This window comes from Orycteropus afer, unplaced genomic scaffold (genome assembly GCF_000298275.1).
Source record: "Orycteropus afer afer isolate SDZICR_OR568_19922 unplaced genomic scaffold, OryAfe1.0 scaffold00023, whole genome shotgun sequence".
In the NCBI taxonomy this organism is placed as follows: domain Eukaryota; kingdom Metazoa; phylum Chordata; class Mammalia; order Tubulidentata; family Orycteropodidae; genus Orycteropus; species Orycteropus afer.
The window spans coordinates 18,566,913-18,588,073 of NW_006921610.1; the positions used below are offsets into that span (position 1 = coordinate 18,566,913).

The following is a 21,161-nucleotide window of genomic DNA, read 5'->3' on the forward strand; positions in this document are numbered from 1 at the left end:
ATCCTTTCCTTCAAGGCTCAGGGGTCCAAGATTATCTTCTGTGTCTGTTTTAATTGGTTTCCCTTTTCTTTGTTGAAGAGGGTCTGTGCAATCCTTCTGCCTAGTCCGCCATCTTGCCCCGCCTCTTATTTGTAAGTTTTAAGAAGACAGCAGGGCATCTTTTTGGTTTAAGTTTTAAAGATTATCTCAGCACTCATTTGAAGAATTCATCTACCTTTTGTAGCTCGAGATTGTCTAGATTGTACAAGAATTTGAAATTCCGTTCTGTGTTTTCCTTCTTTTGGTCAGGATTCGTCTATGGATCTTTGATCAAAATGTTCACTAATGTAAGCTGAGTACCATCCAGTTGGCAAAAGAGGCAATTGTTTATGGATGTAATTAGCCACACCGTCCATGTCTTCCTCCTATTCCTGGCTCTTTCTTCCTTTGTTTCCAGGTGAATAGAGATGAATTGTGCCTTGGATGGCCACTTGCAAGCTTTTAAGATCCCAGGAACTACATAATGAACTAAGAATGAACTAAGAGGAAGAAAAGAACAACTAAACACATTATTAGCCAATTAACTGGAGTGTGTCATCATCATGACCTTAAGCTTCCAAACCAAAGAACCAAATCTCACGAGATATCTGATTGTACATAAGCTGCCTCAGCTGCATTTAAGTTACTTGTTTATAAAAATGATTTAAAAAATGGACTTACTTCCTTTCTCAGTTTTACCTATGGTCATTGAGAAGTTCTTCCTTTTCACACTTCATTGCTATCTCTCTATAGACCACTGAAGATAGGGAGCAGAAAAGATTTAATGGAACCAGGTAACTGAGAGAACTGGACCATGAAGGGCATTTGAAACAGCAACATTCCATCCAATTCATTCAGATAACAAGATACATTGTAGTAGCATTATCTTGTTATCTTCTTCTAAGTGGAGATTTGATTCCTATCCTGTTTGTATTTACTGGCTTTAACTGTTAATACAGCTGAAAGTTTCTTATTGGAGATTCAACAGCAAACGTTTCTGTGGGGTTCAAGATATAATAAATATAAATTATGATGTGTTGGCTTGCAGAAAGCCTATAATTGGTGATTTAATGTGTTAGTTCTCTATTTCTACCCCCTCTCATCTGTCCCACATCACCATCCCAAGTCCTTAACCTGTGTCCCCTCTTTTTACTCTTACTGAGTTGCCAACACGGTCCTCACTTCAGGCTATTTCCTAAGAGCTTTAAGAAATCATCTGGCTAAAATTAGAGGACCACAATCCCCATGCCACTCCATATGCTTCCCTGATGACTTTCATCCTCTTCCTCTGCCATCTCTTGATCCCACAAACTCCTAAATATACTTTAAATCTCAATTTATATATATTCTATCACGTAATCCTTCCATGATTCTTCTACAATTGCTTTGGAGTGCCTGTGTTTTGACCTCCTTTTGCATTCTGTCATTACAGTTACCACAACATATATTAGATTGTATTGCAATTGTTTGCTTATTTCATTGCTCCTGCCCCTTCACTGCTATGAGCTCATTAAAGGCAAAGGACTATACCTTTCAGATCTGGATTCCCATCATCTACAATATTTGTTGGCACCAATAGTCACAATAAGAAATATTATTTGAGTAAATAAGTAGATTAATGAATGAATATTTAAATCTTTATAGAAAATTGGATCAAGCCAAAAAAAAAAAAAAATTATCCGTTACATCACAGGTGGAAGAAGAGATATTTAGGGGCAAATTAGTTGTGCCAACCCAATATAATTTCACTGGTCAAACAATTGCCTACTTTTAAAGCTCATTTTGATATGAGTGAGATCTTTTTTGGCTTGTTAATTGGATATCACTCATATATGGTACAATACTAAGTTTTCAAGCTGTACATTATGAATGCAATTTTGATTGAATAAATAATGAGGATAATCATGAGTATAACTTATGAAAATAATAACAAAGGATTTTTCACATATCTATATTTCCAGAAAAATTTATTTTCTTTCAGCATATTCTCCACAAGTATGAAAGAATCTATGGAAGATTTTGTGGGTAATTTTTAGAAGCATGGTGTTCAGTGGTGCCTTTTTACACTTGGACACATCTGGGTTGTTTTCTTTTGCCACCCTTTACAGTCTATGTATATTGTCCCTTTTTCATGATGCCAGGAAATCTTATTTGCCTACTCCTTAAAGCTCATATGAGAGCTCTGGTGGCATAGTGCCTAAGGTGGTTGACTGCTAACCAGAAGGCTGGTGGTTCAAACCCACCAGCCACTCTTCAGAAGGAAGATTTGGCAAACTACTTCCATAGTGATATGTCTCAGAAACCCAAGGAGGGGTTGCTGTGAGTTGGCTCTGACTCAACTCCAGTGAGTTTGGTTTGGTTTTGGTTTTAAAGTTCATATAATAAGTTTAGTGTTTAACTTTGGACATTACTGGTTTCCACAAATATTTGGAAAAGAGATATTTTCAGTAGTAATTAACATCACAGAGGAGGTCCCTTTCTTTAGGAATGTATATTGAGAAATTGTGTAATGTAACTACAGAAGAAACTTCTTTCTTTATATTTTCTTCTGAAGAAAACAAAGGCAGTTACCAAATATCTGAATTGATCCACCGAAAAAGTATAAAACCTTTCCACTCATCATAGAAATCGGTGTATGAATCTTTAGCTTAGAACTTTTTTTTCCTCAAAAATATTTACTAAAAGACTGGTGGGTGGACATATGGTACCCACAATGATCTTTCATTGATCACTATTTCCCTGAAAGGAGAAATAGTGAGAGGAAATGTGAGAGGAAAATAGTGAAGACTCTTACAGGGTGAAATACCAAACATAGGCTTGCGATGTAGCCCACAATGTTCTCTCTCCTTGAGTCTATCAGTACTATTCTTAAAACTTCTGGACCTTCCCAAGGACACCTAAGATACTACCGTCATACATATGCAATCAAGAGGCATTGATAATTACAACTCTGGTGGTGTAGTACCTAAGGCATTTGACTGCTAACCAGAAGGCTGATGGTTCAAACTCATCAGTCACTCCTTGGAAGGAAGAATGGGCAATCTACTTCCATAGAGATACCACCTTGGAAACCCAAGGAGGGGTCACTATGAGTCTAATCGACTTGAGGGCAGTGAGTTTGATTTTTTTTTTTTTTGTAATAAGAAACTTGGAAACAAAGAAGAAGCATCTTAGTTGTAAAATATGGCCTTGGTGATAGAAAGACACAGGAGATTGCATGTTAGGATTTTGTAAGACTAACGACTTACTCATTACAAATATATTTTTTTCAACAACATAAATGATGACTATACACATGGACCTCACCACATAAAATACACAGAAATCAAATTGACTGCATCTGTGGAAAGAAATGTTGCAGAAGTTCAATACCGTAAGTCAGAACAAAACCAGGATTGACTATGGAACACATGATCAATTTCTCATGTGCAAGTTTAAGTTGAGGCTGAAGAAAATTAAAACAATTGCATGGAAGCCAAAATATGACTTTGAGTATATCACACCTGAATTTAGAGACCATCTCAAGAACAGATTTGATTTATTGAAAACTAATGACTGAAGACCAGATGAGTTCATGAAGAAAGTAAAGCTCAATAAAAATGCAGGAAAAAAAAAGACCAAAATGGATGTCAGAAGAGACTCTGAAACTTGCTCTTGAATGAAGAATAGCTAAAACAATTCGAAGAAATGTTGAAGCAAACGAGCTAAACAGAAGATTTCAAAGGACAGGTTGAGGAGACAAGGTAAAGTACTATAATGAAATATGCGAAGACTTGGAGGTGAAAAATCAAAGGAAAGATCATGTTTGGCATTCTTTAAGCTGAAAGAACTGAAGAAAAAAATCAATCCTCAAATTGCAATATTGAATGGGCAAAATACTGAATGATGTGCAGGAAATATCAAAAGAAAATGGAAGGAATACACAGAGTCACTACCAAAAAGAATTGTTTGATGTTCATGCATTTCAGGAGATAGCATATAACCAGGAACTACTGGTATTGAAGGACAAAGTCTGTGCTGTGCTGAAGGAACTGGTCAAAAACAAGGTTTCAGGAATTGATGGAATACTCATTGAGATGTTATGACAAACAGATGAATTCTGGAAGCCCTCACTTGTTTATGCCAAGAAATTTGGGAGACAGCCACCTGTCGTCCAACTGAATGGAAGAAATCCATATTTTGTGCCCATTACAAAGAAAGGCGATGCAACACATCACAGAAATTATTGAACAATATCATTAATATCACATGCAAGTAAAATTTTGCTGAAGGTATTTAAAAAATGGTTGCAGCAGTATAGTATCAGGAAACTTCCAGAAATTCAAGCTGAATTAAGAAGAGGAGTAGAACGAGAGATAACATTGCTGATTTCAGACAGATCTTGGTGAAAGCAGAGAACACCTGAAAGATGTTAACCTGTAATTTATTGACCATGCAAAAGCATTTTACTGTGTGGAGAATAACAAATTATAGATAATATTGAGAGTAATGGGAATTCCAGAACACTTAATTGTGCTCATGAGGAACCTGCACACAGATCAAGAGGTTATCATTCCAACAGAACAAGGAAATACTGCATGATTTAAAATTGGGAATGGCTGGCATCAGGGTTTTATCCTTTCACCATACATATTCAATCTGTGTGTTGAACAAATAATCCAAGAAGATGGACTATATGAAGCACATGGCATCAGGAGTGTAGGAAAACTCATTAACAACCTGTGATATGCAGATGATACAACCTTGCTTGCTGAAAGTGAAGAAGAATTAAAACACTTACTGATGAAGATCAGACTACAGCCTTCAGTATGGATTACATCTCAACATAAAGAAAACTAAAATCCCCACAACCAGGCAAATAAGCAACATAATGATAAATCTAGAGAAGATTGAAGTTGTCAAAGATTTCATTTTACTTGGATCCACAATCAATGTTCATGGAAGCAGCAGTCAAAAAGTCAAATGACATATTGCACTGTGCAAATCTATTGCAAAAGATTTCTTTAAAGTGCTAAAGAGAAAAGAGGTCAGTTTGAAGACTAAGGTGCACCTGACCCAAAACATGGTATAGCATCATATGCATGTGGAAGCTGGAAAATACGTAAAGATGACTGGAGAAGAACTGATGCATTTGAATTGTGGTGTTGGTGAAGAATATTGAAGATACCATTGAACTGCCTGGAGAACGTACAAATTTGTCTTGGAAGAAATACATTTGGAACATTCCTTAGACATGAGAATGACCAGACTTCATCTCTCGTCTCTTGTACTTTTGTCATGCTGTCTCCATTCCCTGGAGAATGATAGCATGGTCAATAAAGTAAAGGGTCAGTGACAAAAGGGAAGACCCTCAATGAGGGTCACAGTGGCTGCAACATAAGGCTCAAGCAAAGCAATTCTTCTGAGGATGGCCCAGGTCCAGGCAGTGTTTCATTCCATTGCACATAGGGTCACTGTGTCAGAACTGACTGGACAGCACCTAACAATAATAACAACAAAGTCTCATACATGTTTCCACATTTGAGATCAGGGGTTCATTTCTCTCCATTTTCCCTTGTACATTATCACCATCAATTCATTATTTCAATAAGTTTTTAATGAGTAACTCCCCATAGCACCCCAAGATGCAAACTATTTTGCTTCCTTGGGCTGCAGAGATTAATAGGACAGTTGTGGTATTCCTGATACTTTCACTCTTGCAAACTCATATTCTTCTTTTTTTTGGGTGACTGGTTACCTCACCCTTCTCTAACCATCTCAGAGAGGGAGGCAGCTTTTGCTCATTATAAAACCAAAAAGAAACCTGACTGGCATCCCTACTCATAGTGACCCCAACTTGGGTTTCCAAGGTGGTACCTCTGTGGAAGTAGATTGCACAGTCTTCCTTCCGAGCAGTGGCTGGTGGATTTGAATCACCAGCCTTCTGTTAGTGCTCAAATGCCTTAGGCACTATGCCACCCTTGAGCTCCCTCATAGAAAGTTCCAAATAAGCTTCCGTAGCATAGTGGCTAAGACACTTGCCTGCTAACCAGACGGCTGGCGGTTCAAACCCACCAGCCACTCCTCGGAAGGAAGGTTGGGCAATCCTACTTCCGTAGTGATGCTGCCTCGGAAACCCAAGGAGGGATCGCTATGAGTCGGGTTTGACTCGACGGCACATAACAACAACAACAACACACTGAAACCATTGCCTTGTTTTACATCTTACGCTAGCAAGCAAATATTCTATGACGGCAAATGAATTATCCTATTATTTCTTGTCATTATATGTTGAAATACCTTATCATGTTCCAGGCACTAGAAATCAAGTTATTTGGGAAGCTCACAGTAAAGTGAAAGAAGTGTTAGATTGCTATATATTTTTATGTGGGTTTATACATGGTACTTTATTATTCTAGTTAATTACCTCTACTTTATGTTAATCACATGGTCTAAAGGGATAAAAATCTATAAATTACAGTTGAGCAAATTGGTTATCCAGCACTCATATGGTTTTTCTCAAGTAATTTGTAAAATTTAAATATAGTTTCAGAATTAAATTTAGGATTATACATGCCAAGGTCCAAGGCTGATTGAAGTTCTTCAAAGCAGTAGTATTCCCTAAACTATGCATACGTAAGAATGTCAATCTTTACATGTTAAGTCTGTTTCTTGAGCTATTTGTCCAATGTCGTCCAGAGACCCTATTTAACCTTAAAGTGACAGGAAAGGTTAGCAACTTGTCTGGATTGGATGCCAGCCATTATGACAGCATTGAGGAAGTGCTCAACAGACAGAACCGGGCTGAGATATAGAAGAGAAGAAAGAATGGCAATGGGATACCCAGACAGCATCTGTTTACCAACCTAAGTTGGAGGTGATGGACTAGTCAGGAGAACAGAAGACAACTTTTGATTTATGATAACAATAGCAGCAGAAAGATCAGCCTGGGCTATACTTGCGAGTACTGACACTGTAATTATTTATGTGAAGGTTTCAAGTTGTTCTCAGATACAAGAAGTATGATCTCAAACAATTGATTTGTTTACATCACTCCACCCAACAACACAAGTTTTAAAAATGGAAATGCACTAAATTTGACAAAGACTTTCACTGGATTTTGATGAGAGGGGATAGGCTTTTAACACCAAACCACGTAGTGCTTATGCATTGTAATATTTGTATTTATTTATGTTATTGCTCTCTTCTTTTGATCCCATGCTTATTAACAACTTCTGACTCCTTGTTCAGATTTTTAGGTACTTTAATTTAGAATGTGGGTAACTTAAATAAGATCATATATACCCCCATTTTAAACATATACATCAGAATTAGTCCGCTTATATGTCAGATTCTTAAAAATTTAGATATTAATAGTCCCAAGACTCATTATCTTAGACAACACCAATAATACTGATAAATTTCATTTTCTCGACCCACAAAGGTGAGACAGACCCTAACTCTGAATGGCATAAGCTCTCCTAAATAGTGCCTGTGAAATTTTCTGGGTGACTGATTGGCCTTCCTCCATGAGAACTTTGCATCAACTTTCTATAATTACAAACTTTGCCAACTATGATTCTCAAACAGATTCAGCATTTCTTTATTTTCCAATATAATAATGAGCTCCTGCACTCTTTCTTTTTCTGGACACTTAAAAGATCATAGTATTTTGCATTTATCTTGTTTGTTTGACGGCTTTCATTAAAAAGTGCAAAATGAGTATATAATCTTACTTAGTTACATCATTTTATCTCTGCCTGACGTGTCACTTTCCTTCTGGAATGCCCACCCCACTGAAATAGTTCTTTCTTTTTTTCTTTCTCTTAACATTTTTTTCCAGTTTGCACCATTTTCTTCTTAGGACTCATTGGTTACATATTTCTTCTTAGTCTCTAATTATTTCTGCATTGACTGCTGCTCTATTGGATCTTTTGACTATATTTGTAGACTAGTGGTAGGCACAATCATTTAAGAACAGCAACAGAAGCATAAACAAAATTACATTAAAATCCAACTTACCTGTAGATAATATAAAGTATTAATAGTTTTTTTCAAAATCAGTGTTATAAATGCATTCCATATACCTTGAGAATGATATATGATGCTTATAGAATCATGCAATATGATGCTTTGCTTAATATAAATACATAATTTACTATGTGTGCACACTCTTAAAAAGTGGTAAAACAGAATTCTCAAGTAGAATACAAGGATTACATGAGAAGGAAAGTTGAATAAAAACAAGGAAAAATTGTTCTTTTTAATACATGAGAGGACCCCCAAAAAGGGAAATACGAATTCTCAAAGAGGTTTTTGAATGGCTGGCCTTATTTTAAGCCCCAGACTTAGGCATGGTTTGCTAATTGCAACACATACATATATAATCCATGGCTGTCAAGTTGATTTTGAATCACAGCGATCCCATGTGACAGAGTAGAACTGCCCCATTGGGTATCCAGGGCTATAATCTTTACAGAAGTAGAATGATACATCTTTCTCCCACAGAGTGGCTGGTAGGTTTGAGCTTGTCAATGACCTTTTGGTTAGCAGCCAAGCACTTAACCACAGCATTACTTGGGCTCCTTCATATGTATGTGTGTGTGTATGTATGTGTGTATATATATATATATATATATAGTACTTTATCAATTTTCATTATATATGTATAAAATTTAAAAATTAATAAAGTACCATATATATATACACACACACACACACACACACATATATATATATATAAGTGTCTATGTATATAGAAAAGCTTTCATGGATGTTCTCTTTCTCTTTCTCAGGATGAGAGAACATGGAGAGCTTTGGGATTGGCTAAATGTTTTGAACCATATTTCAAATATTGGATTTAGCAAAACATATGTTTTGCCAAGTCTGTTTCCTCATAATTTTTAAACCTTGTATGTTTCAAGAGAAATTTTATTTGTATACCTTTATTTCCCCCAACTCATCAAAATGTCCTTTTGTACAAGCTATTTGATGTTCTTAGAACATCCACAAGTTTTTTTTTTTTTTTTTTCTGAACCTTTCCTCTTGCAACTATGTGCTCCATTTGGTCACCCTGAGAAATCTAGGTTCTATTTGGGAGATGGGCTGATGAAGCACATGTTCACATTTCAGTAAATTTCTTCATCCTTTTCTATCTCATTCTCCTTCCTCCTCTTCTGTTTCTCTCTTCTTTGCCCTGAAATTCTATTTCCTTGTTCCTTTTATTTAAATATAATTATGTTGCTCTTTCTCTACCTGATGCTGGAGTTCCATTGAGAATAGCCTTCCTGGTTGTTGTCAGGGCAACCTAGTAGTAATTCAATTGTTTTACTATCATCTAATTTGAGACCAGGTAGTAGGGAAGGAGGGATTGCTCAATGTTAAAAACTTTTTGTTGTTTTTATGTGTTTTTTTTCCTCTGTAGTCTAGATTTAAGTGAATTTCAAATATGAACAATAAATAATTTTTTTTACAACAGATAAATTTTATTTATCGTAAGTTGTTCTTGTGCTTCAGTGGCTTCCAAACTTTTTATGATAATTCAAGGCTCCTGGTGTTCTGAGCAAGGAGCTCTGGTAGTGCCTAAGGCATTTGACTACTAACCAGAAGTTTGGTGGTTCAAACTCACCAGCCACTACACTGAAGAAAGACTAGCCAATCTATTTCGATAAAGATTTACTGCTTCAGAAACCCAAAGTGGGTCACTAAGAGTCATAACTGACTGGGTGGCAGTAAATTTGTTTGTTTTTTTGGTGTTCTGAGTACTGTCCTCTCTCAGCCACCACTTTTGCAACATATTCCACATTCACTGTGTTTCACTCTCCATGGCTTGCTTGTAATTTTGCAAATGTAGCAACTTTGTTTCCACTTCCAGACTTTTGCACTTGTTTTTCCTTCTGCACAGAACATTTTTCTTTGTTTGGTTAACTCCATTCATCCTGAGAATCTTAACTTAAATGGCCCTTTCAAAGAGTACTTTCACTATGACTTAAAATAAGGTAGCATTTTCCTCTTTCATAGAAACTTGTTCTTTTTATAACACATTTCATAATTTGTATTTATAGAACTATGTGTGCCTTTATTTGATTAATATATCCACTGCATACCTCAAACCTAGCATAGTGCTCGCACAGGGATGGCTTAAGCAATTAACTTGAATTAATAAAAACATTCCCACTTCAGAAAAGGAAGGGCTCATAAAACAATGAACACTTGAAGATAGTTTCTATTAGATTAAATTTACAACTTCTTATTACATTTATGGTTAAATTTATAACTTTATTAACATACTACCAACTTGAAGGTTTGGGAGGATGTTATTTCAGAAAACCTAATTTTATCATACCAAAGTAGAATTTTGAAAGACTGTAGAGCTTTTGGAAATTTTTGCAATTTATGGAAAGCACAACCTAATCAATAGAATTATTTTCCCAAAGTGTTTGTTCTTTGTTTTAAAATAAGAAAACATTGTATGCCCACAATGTCTTTCATCCTCAAAGCCCTCACAAGTATTAATTAATCCACAAAATGATATCTGGCTCTGAAAGGTAGAATCTGTGACTTAAGGTTTATCTGCAAAAGCCTGCTTTGCCCTTAAGCCATGGCAACTTCCTGAGCTCTGTGAAATCCTCCTAGCTCAGGAGGTAGCAGATGATTCTCTGAAACCTGCCACAGGCTTTTGACTCCTGCAGGGTTTTCCATAGACATGTCTTATAGTCTTTTGATAAAAATAAAGAAGATAAAGATTTAACATGTTATAAATAAGATTATTCTTTCTGAACATTTCTTTAGGGGTAGAAGGAAAATGCCCTGAAAATAAATAGGTCTTCTGAACAGTTATACTATATAATATTACCTGGATCAGGGAACAAAAGTCCTATTAGTATATTTAGTTGATGTTTGATATCTTGAACACATGATAGCATTTGCTAAGCAACTGGGTTGATTCTCAGAAAAATAATTTAGGTCTCTAAATCTCACTGAAAGCATACAAATTTGTTTGTCATGTGGTATAAATAACCTCACCTATCATTGAATTAGATAATTTCCTCAATGAAATTTTATACTTCCGTGAGGAATTTTTTTTGTTAGTATTTAAGAGACATGCATGGTTTTTCGGTTTAATCATGTTAATAATAATCTACTTTATTAAAGGGAATATTCAAAGGTAAGTTATGGCTACCAAATGGAAGTAGTATCTATTGAAGCATCTACAATGGCAGATTTCACTTTTGCGGATTATTTGCCAACAAAGAGGGTAGATAGAGTACATTTTACCAGTTATATATAAAGTCAAACCCTCTCAAGATTTTTGCAGGAGAGTCCTGAATATGAAATATATATCTCAAACCAAACCCACTGCCATAGAGTCAACTCTGACTCATAGTGATTCCCCATTGGGTTTCCAAGGCGGTAAATCTTTATAGAAGTTGATGGCCTCATCTTCCTTCCATGGAGTGCTTGGTGGGCCTGAACCACCAACCTACTAGTTATCAGTCAAATGCCTTAGGCACTGTGCCACCAGAGCCACATATATATATATATATATATATATATATATATATATATGGTGGCAGAGATATATATATATATATATATATATATATATGGAGCTCTGGTGGCACAGTGTATATATATATATATATTATATGTGCTCTGGCACAGTATATATATATATATAATGTTGGAAATAAATAAGCTTGGGAATTTATATGCTGAAAATAATGAGTAATATACCAACTTACAGGATTTTATTCTTTTCTAAAGTGTTTTTCTTTTTTGGTTAGGTGCTGTCATGACTATTTCAACTCATAGTGACCCTATGTACAACAGAATGAAACATGGTTTGCTCCTGTGCCATTCGCACAATCATTGCTATGTTTGAGTCCATTATTGCAGCCACTGTCTCAATTCATCTTGCTGAAGGTCTTCCTTTTTTTCACTGCCTCTCTGCTTTATGTCCTTCTTCAGGGACCGGTCCTTCCTGATAACATGACCAAAGTATGAAACACAAAGTCATGCTATTCTCACTTCTAAGGAGAATTCTGGCTATATTTTTCTGAGACTGATTTGTTCATTCTTCTGGCAGTCCATGGTATATTCAATATTCTTTGCCCACACCATGATTCAAATACATCCTTCTTCAGACTTCCTTATTCATTGTCCAGCTTTCATACACGAATGAAGCAACTGAAAATACTACCGTAGTATTTTCGGCTTGGGCAGGCACATCTTAGTCTTCAAAGTGACATCTTTCCTCTTTAACACTTTAAAGAGAACTTTTATAGCAGGTTTACCTAATGCAATATGTTCTTTGATTTCTTAACTGCTGCTTCCATGGCATTGATTGTGGATCCAAGTGAAATGAAATCTTTGACAACTTCAATTTTTTCTCTTTATCATGATGGCGCTTATTGGTCTAGTTGTGGGGATTTTTGTTTTCTTTATGTCGAGATGTAATTCATCCTAATGGCCATAGTGTTCTAGTGCATATTATCTCTGTAATACAGAGTTGCTGAGACACCAGGACATGAAGTTGTTTCAGAGAAGTAGTTTATTAGCACTCCCGGGAGAGGTTCTCGTGCCCTAGCATCAAGGCCAGAGAAGTCGCACCCCCAGGCAGGGGGGATAGATTCTTACAGACACAGAGAGGACTTAATTGGGGACACTAAGGAAATGGCAGGGTCCAGTTAGCTGTTGGCACGGGTCTGCACTTAGTTAGCATGAGGGGGCTTCACAGGAGGAAGTTTGTCATCACGTGGGACTTTTCAGCCTGGGCGGGTTTTGTCACCTCGGTTGTCTTATCAGACTGTCTCATCGGGGCCTGACACCCGGAGGAAGCTGCTAACTGAAATGTTGGTGGCTTGAGTTTACTCTGGCCTAACAATCACATATATGGTAGCTCATCCTGGTAGACACTACTAAAAGAACCTACTATAAGAATTGAATTTATGAATGACTAAAAGCAACACTGAAGTATGATGGGAGTGAAGACTGCGGCATCCCAGAGAGGTAGAGCAAATATGTGTTTTAAGTCTAGGTAAAAAGAATCTAAGATTTGGTTAATCAGATGTGATGAAAAAGAAATGGTAGGTTCTGGAAATAATTTTAATATTTGGTACAAACAACAATAAAAAAATTAATCAGAAGTTGTTTTGAGCAGTTGGTTGTAATTTTGGCACTGCCTTCATTAGCGGTGAAAGTCATAAGTAAGAGTTTTTGGGGAAACATAAGAATTCCTGTTTTTATTATAACATTAATATGAAATTCAATTCAAATATAGACTAATGGAAAAAATTTGAGTTTTCATGAGACACACCAAGATAAACAAGTACTCAAAATAAAGATCCAGGGAAACCTGAATGAGAAATAAGAGGTAAATTTGATTGATAGTTCCAAAAGTTTATAGAGCTAGTGTCTCTCTCTCTTTCCTCCCTGTGTGTGTTTATCAGAGATAAAGGGAAATAATAGAGAACTGCACAAATAACCAGAGAAAATTATTTAGAGATATTGCAACCTAAGGAGCTTAATAAATTATTGGTTTCGCTCTCATATAGTATTGTTTCTTAATGCCATCTTTCTAACGTTTTCTGACCTCAAATAGAGAATTGAATACACAGATATCAGCTTGATGGCAACTAACAATAACAGCAGTGTACTGCTTAAAATATGAGACATTCAAAATGATTTTCATTTATTAGGAATTGCAGCTGCAAAGTCAAGACATTGGATTACACACAAGTAAATCAACAAATAACTTTAAAGTTAGGAAAGTACATGTTGTTTTTATTGTTAACCTGACTCATAGTGACCCCTCCTTGGGTTTCCGAGGCAGTATCACTACGGAAGTAGATGGCCACATCTTCAAGTGCCTTAGGCACTATGCTACCAGAGCTCAAAGAGAAAATTATGTCTAAATATTCAATGTGTCCCAGATATTAGCCTGTGATTGAGATATAGTCAAAACACATATACATTATTGAAATCTGGATATATAGATTAAAAGTTGAATAATAACCATAATCTGAACTTAAAAAATTTATCCATATATTTTATTTAAAAATTTTAGGCATCATTAGGCCTATATATATATATGCAACTATATATCAAATATAGTTGCATATATATATGTGTTTGTGTATGTAATATGAGGAGCTCTATTTAAAACATTTTAGGCAACATTAGGCATTATTCAAATATAGTTGCATATATATATATATGTGTGTGTGTGTCTGTGTGTGTATGTAATATGAGGAGCTCTGGTAGAATAGTGCCTCAGGCACTTGACTGCTACTCAGAAGGCTGATGGTTCAAACCCACCAGCCACTCCTTGGAAGGAAGGTTGGGCAATCTATCCATAGTTATACTGCCTTGGAAACCCAAGGAAGGGTCACTAGGAGTCAGGTCCAACTTGATGGCACATAACAACATATGTAATATGTTTCCACTATCAGTTAGTCCTACTGTAGTATGATCCTGTCAATTTGTCATACTATGGTGTCTTGCATGTTGTTGTGATGCTGGAAGCTATGTCATTGGTATTTCAAACATTAGCATGGTCACCCATGGTGGATAGGTTTCAGCAGAGCTTCCAGACTAAGATAAACTAGGAAGAAGGACTTAGTGATTCAATTGTAAAACAACTGGCCTGTAGAAACCTTATGAATAATAGCAGAACATTGTCTAACATAGTACTGCAAAATTATCCCTTCTCATTGGAACATACTCAAAGTACGACTGAGGAAGAGCTGCTCCCTTAAAGTAACATCGATCTTAATGATGTGGTTGGAGTAAAGCTTTTAGGAGCTTCATTTGTTGATGCAATATGGCTCAGAGTGGAAAGAAACAGCTTCAAACACTCATTAAAAATGGGAACATGGAATGTACAAAGTATGAATCTGGAAGTTGGCTGAAATTAAATGGAATGTTTGAAGATAGATAGCCTAGGAATTAGCTGAAATGGACTGGTATTAGCTATTTTGAATCATATGGTCTGCTATGCCAGAAATTGAAAATGAGTCATGCCACATTCATTGTCAAAGAGAATATTTCAAGATCTATGCTGCAGTACAACCCTTTCCATGATAGGATAATTCCATAGTTCTACAAGAAAGACCAGTTAATACAACTATTATTCAAATTCATGCACAGATCACTAATGCCAAAGATGAAGAAATTGGAGATTATTACCACCTTCTGCAGTATGAAATTGATCAAATATGCAATCAAAATGCATTGATAATTACTACTGACTGGAATGGAAAAGTTGGAAATTAAGAATAAGGATCAGTAGTTGGAAAAGTTGGCCTAATAATAGTAATTACCCCGGGAATCACATGATAGACTTTTGCAAGATGAATGATCTATTCATTGATCTATTCATTGATTTGTGATATGAAAATCACACAATCTTGTTTGCTGAAAGAGTTGGAGGATCACAGTGGAGTCTGAAAAGTAAGATCAGAAGCATTTGAAGACCTAGATGAGGATGTACATGTTCCCAAGGAGAACAATGAGGGCACCACATCACTGTGGAGAAAAAAATCAGAAAATGGTTACCATATGTGAATGGTCAGAGACAGAGAGTGGGAAAAAAAAGGATTTACAGAGAATGCATTCTAGATCTAGGTTATGTTGGCTACTAATAGAGATGGACTTAATGGAGAGAGAGATCGATTTGGGAAGAAGTTGATGATAAGTTCAATTTTGTATATTTCACTTCTAAGATGACACTGAGATATCCTAGAACAAATGCCTAATTACCTGAAGATACAGTCTTAGATAACAGAGGGAAACTAAGATGGAAGGTATCGATCTGTGTATTATAAGATTGGAAGTAAAAATAAAACCATTAGTGTTTCATTCATTTTATTCACTCAACACATGTTTATGAGATATTACTATATTCTACCAATTGTTCTCATGCCTGGGAATCAAGTAATGAATGCAGGAGACAATGCTCCTGTTCTTGTAGAACTAACGTTCTAATGGGAGAAGAGAAATGGCAAATAAAAAGAAATTGTACCATATATCACATGGTAGTACATTCTATGGAGAAAAATAGATTAGGATGGGGGAAAGCTTGTGGATGGGAAGAGGTATTTATTTATTTTTCTGGAAGGTAAAGCAGAGAAGACCTATCTGAAAAGGTGATATTTGAACAGAGAAGTGAAGCAAATGAAGCAATGAGTCTTAGCAAATTTCTGGGCAAAGAAGGAATTATTTTATTCCAGACAGAGGGAAAAGTAGATGGAATGGCATAGAAGAGAAAATACAGAGACCATCGTAACTGGAACAGAAAGGGGCAAAAGAGTCAAGGAGATGAAGTCAGAGAGGTAACTGGCTACCTGTAGAACTCTATAGACTTTGAATGCTTTTCACCTTTTGTGGTTGGGGTAAGACCCAAAATGGAGTGGGTTCAAGAGAGAGAGGGAAAGAAATTAGAGACAGAAAAATTAGATAGTTCTTTGGAGAAATATTTATTTCAAAGTAAAACAGATTAAAGGAACACTAGCTAGAGGGGGGATGAGGGATTGAGAACATGCAATGTAAAGGAAAAGAAAAGAACTAAAACAAGTCAATAACTTTGATGTTGGAGCTAATAAAGCCCAACAATGTCAGGGATGGAATGGTAGAAGAGGGAAAGTCATAATGGTGCAGTATCCTGTAAACTGAAGATACTGGAAGCATGCTCAACAATATGAAATATAACAGGAAGGACAAGTTGAATGAGCATAGAGCAAAGAGCATTGCATTTATCAAAAAAGAGATCATTCAACAAAAGAAGTATGAGAATACATAAAAAAGTTGATGCTTATGTGTTTTTGATATCTCTAATACTTCATAATTCCTATTATTTCCAATATTTCTAGTCATCAGGCATTGTTCTAGTCATTAGGGTAAAGCAACAAACAGAAGAGAAAAAAAAAATCCCTCCTCTCAGGAACTTAGAGGAAATTATTATTATTATTTAACTAATCAAACAAAGACACTCCCCGGAAGGAAGGTTGGGCAATCTACTTCCCTAGTGATACCGCCTCAGAAACCCAAGGAGGGGTTGCTATGAGTCAGTCCGACTCCACAGCACATAACAACAACAACAATCAAACAAAAACCCCTGTGTCAGTATTTGCTGTAGACCTCCAGTGATTGCCCCTTCATATTATTCATACCCTTATGTAATCCTTTCTCTTTGAGTTTGGGTTGGATTTAGTGACTGACTTCTGACCAACGAAATGTGGCAACATTACTGGGATATCACTTCCCTGATAGATTACAAGAGTTTGTGACTTTCGTCCTGCTAGCATGCTCATTGTATTGCCTTCTCAGCTTCCACACTCCAATGAAGTAAGCTGCCGTGTTGGGCAGTCTCACATGTCAAGAAACTGAAGGTGGCCTTTGGCCAATATCCAGCAAACAATTGAGGGGAGCTTATAGCTGATAACCCTCAAGAAACTGTATTATGCCACCAAACATAAAGTAAGCTTAGAAGCAGATCCTTCCGCATTCAGATGTGAGCCCAGTTCTGGCTGATATCTTGATTATAGCCTTTAAAGACAATCTGAGCAAGAGGGTCCTTCTAGGTCATGCCCAGATTCATGATACACAGAAACATGAAATGATAATAAGTGCTGTTTTATGTCACCAACTTTTGAGGTACTTTGATTTTTAGATTGGTCGTTCAGTATTGGAATGAAATAATCACTTACCAATTGTTCCAATGGAGGAATGATATCCTTCAAGACATGCTGTGAATGATTTCTTCTGTGACGAGATATCTGCAGAAATATTAACATTTGATACTGCTTTATTATTTTCCTTTAAAAAATAAAGCTTTACATTTTTTTTTATTTTTACTTATGTACATACACAACAAGACATTTGCCAACATACAACTTCATCTTCTAAAAGACCCTAATTTAGCAAGAATGTGTATTAAAATAACTGTATTCTGATTCATTCAAGAAGATAAATGAAGTAAACGTAAAATGAGAAGTAAATGTTTTCAAAATTGGCTAACTCAAACAAAATGTACCCAGAGATGGCTGTAACAATATCTCACACTGCATATGGTTTTCCCTTGGTACTTCTCCTATCTAGGGATGGGCCTGTGTTTTTCTTTTTTAACCTGTGCAGATCTTTATGGCTGCTTCAATCACAATATATAGTAGAAGTGACAATTTATCTTCCAATATTTGATCATAAAAATGCCATGCATTTTCCCTTTCTCTTGAAACACTCACTTTTGGAATTCAGTCACCATGTGGTGAAGAAGTTGAAATTTTCCTGCACAGAGTGACCACAGGGAGTGAGTGGCCTCACAAGTTTACTGGCTGGCAAACTAACTCTAGCAGACAGGTGAGTGAAAACTCCTAGTGATTGTCAACTGCAGCCATTGAGTCACCCCCCATCTTCAAGTATACTCAGGTCATCCCCAACCTTCAAATCTTCCCAGAAACAACTTCAACATTGTGGAGTAGAGATAAGATGATATTGTGGTGCTTTGACATTTTTTTTTTAATTTTTAATTTTTTTTTTTTACCAGACTCTGTAAGCTTAATTAAAATGGTTATTTTACATCTCTATGTTTTCAGGTGATTTGTTATGTGGTAACAATAATAAGAAAATATGTAATATTGAAATATTTTGTGTTTGTGATGTGAGCTCATCTATTCAGTATCAGTGTTCTGACTAACTTTCATGTCTTCTACTACTCTCAAGATTTGTGTAAATACACAAAAAATAACTCTATACCCATTTTTAGGAGCTCTAGTAGTGTAATGCCTAAGGCATTTGACTGCCAACCAGAAGGCTGGCAGTTCAAACCCACCAGCCACTCCTCGGAAGAAAGATTGGGCAATCCACGTCCATAGTTATACTGCCTTGGAAACCCAAGGAGGGGTCTTTATGAGTCAGGTCCAACTCGGTGACAAATAACAACAACAAAAAACATAACCACTTTTGAAACAAAATAAATATTGTGTTGTTCTTTCTCCTAAAGTGTTATCTATAAACAGGTTTTTAAGAAAATAAAACAGAGAAAGAATCTATAATTAAATCTTGTATTGTTTGATAATTTAAACAGAAGGTCTTAGTAACAATACTATTTACTAAACAGATTTTTTTTTTAGTATTTTACATGAAGGAAAGAGTGAAAGGAATGAGAGAGAGAGAGAAAGAGAAAGGGTATGAGGAAACAAAGAAATAAAGCATATTAATACTATGTCTAGAAAAGAACTCTGGTTGTGCGTGGCTGTGGTTGCAGACATATGTAATTGATTGAAGGATTCAGACCAACTTGAGGGAATTGTATTACCATGCTATGTTATTGTTGTTGTTATGTGCTGTCGAGTCGGATCCGACTCATAGCGACCCCTCCTTGGGTGTCCGAGGCAGTATCACTATGGAAGTAGATTTCCCCATCTTCCTTCCGAGGAGTGCCTGGTGGGTTTAAACCACCAGCTTTCTGGTTAGCAGTCAAGTGCCTTAGGCACTACGCTACCAGAGTTACCATGCTATACCTAGGCTAAAAACCTCTGATTCTAAATAACCCTTGAGTTCCATGTTTGCTCCATAGCAAGTGGGAAAATAAAGGCAGTACAACATCCACAGAGACCAAACTCCCCAGTTCTCACTTCAGATGTGGCCTATGGAGGATAATGGAGAAGGAAGAGCTCCTAGAAAGTGGAGGCAAAATCCCTGGAGAGCAATGGCTACATGGAATCTTTCCAGATGGCAGAGTCAGGGATTGTCCTCACTGCTCTGGCAGGAGACTCAAATGGCTTTCTCATCAGCATTTAACCATTGTTTTGGTCCAGTTACTGCTGTATGTTTACCATTCTTTCTATTAACAGATTAGCAGTAGTAACTAATGAATTAATTAATATTTCTGTTACCAAGTTTTTGCTCCACTGTTGTCTATTGGATGCATTGGGAAATTTTAAACAAAGAGCTTATATTTCAAGGTGTAAACCACTGGACCACAGACAGGGATTTGGGCCTGATGGAGAGAGTTGTTTTGCACTAGAGATTCTGGAATTTGAGCTAGATGCAGTAACTGGATAAGACGTTTGTTTGCTTCCTTTGGGGAGGTGATGGATGCATTCTAAGTATTGGAATACAGTACAAATCGATCTATGGTGAAGGAGAGGGCAGACCCTACTGGTTGCTCACCAAAATGCTGTTCATTCTTCCCTGGACACATATCTAGACCACCATTCCCAGGAGTAATCATACGACTAGTTCAGGCCAATGGAATAAGAGCAGATGATGTGAACCACTCACTCCCTGGCCAAGGCTGTTACCAAGTGAGAGCTTCCCTTCTATACTCTTTTTTCCTCTGTGCTGGCTGGAAGTAAGCACTGGAGGAGGCCCTAAGGGATGATGAAGGTATGATATGAAAGAGCCCTGTGCCTTTGAAGTACTTTGTGGAGAGAAGCCAAACAGGTAAAACAAAAGAATAAATCAAAATCTCACATTTTTTTAAATAAATATTTTATTCTGGAATCATTTTATATTTACAGAAAATGTTCAGAGACAGTACAGAAAGTTCCTGAGGAAAGCTTCTTTTTGGTTGTTATGTAAGTGAGAAATAAACTTCTGTTTCTTGGAGAATTTCAAAAGTGCAAATGGCTTTCATTTGATTGCTAACCTATATTGGTAGTTCAAACCCAGTCAGTGGTACTGCATTAAAAAAAGGCTTGGAGATACATTTCCATTCCATTGAGATTATAGCCAAGAAATCACTACGGAGCAGTTCTGCTCTATAACACCTGAGATTACTGTGAGTGGGAACAAAACCTGTATCAGCTAACAACAATAACAAGTATTAACTTAAATAAGATTAACCTTAGTTGATGTTCAGTTAATGTTGAAATGAAAGGCCTTATGCATTAGAGACTGCAAAAGCAGAATAGCCTGTTAATGGGAGAGTGATTCTAGAAACTAGGACTTCCCACATTTTGTTGTTAAGTACCATCGAGTCGTTTCCGACTCATAGCGACCCCATGCACAGCAGAACGAAACACTGCCCAATCTCGCGCCAGCCCCATAATCCCTGCTATACTTGAGCCCATCATTGCAGCCACCATGTCAATCCATCTCTTTGAAGGCCTCCCCCTCTTTCGTTGACCCTCCACCCTACCAAGCATGACATCCTTCTCCAG

General features: G+C 36.6%; 1 protein-coding gene across 1 annotated transcript in view; it reads right to left on the reverse strand.

Moving 5' to 3' along the window:
• ARHGAP15 (Rho GTPase activating protein 15) overlaps positions 1-21,161 on the reverse strand; it is an 898,999-nt gene that overhangs the window by 791,434 nt on the left and 86,404 nt on the right. The window contains exon 2 of the mRNA XM_007934953.2: positions 17,706-17,774. Within this exon, the coding sequence (XP_007933144.1) occupies positions 17,706-17,774 (69 nt within the window). The remainder of the gene's footprint in view (positions 1-17,705; positions 17,775-21,161) is intronic.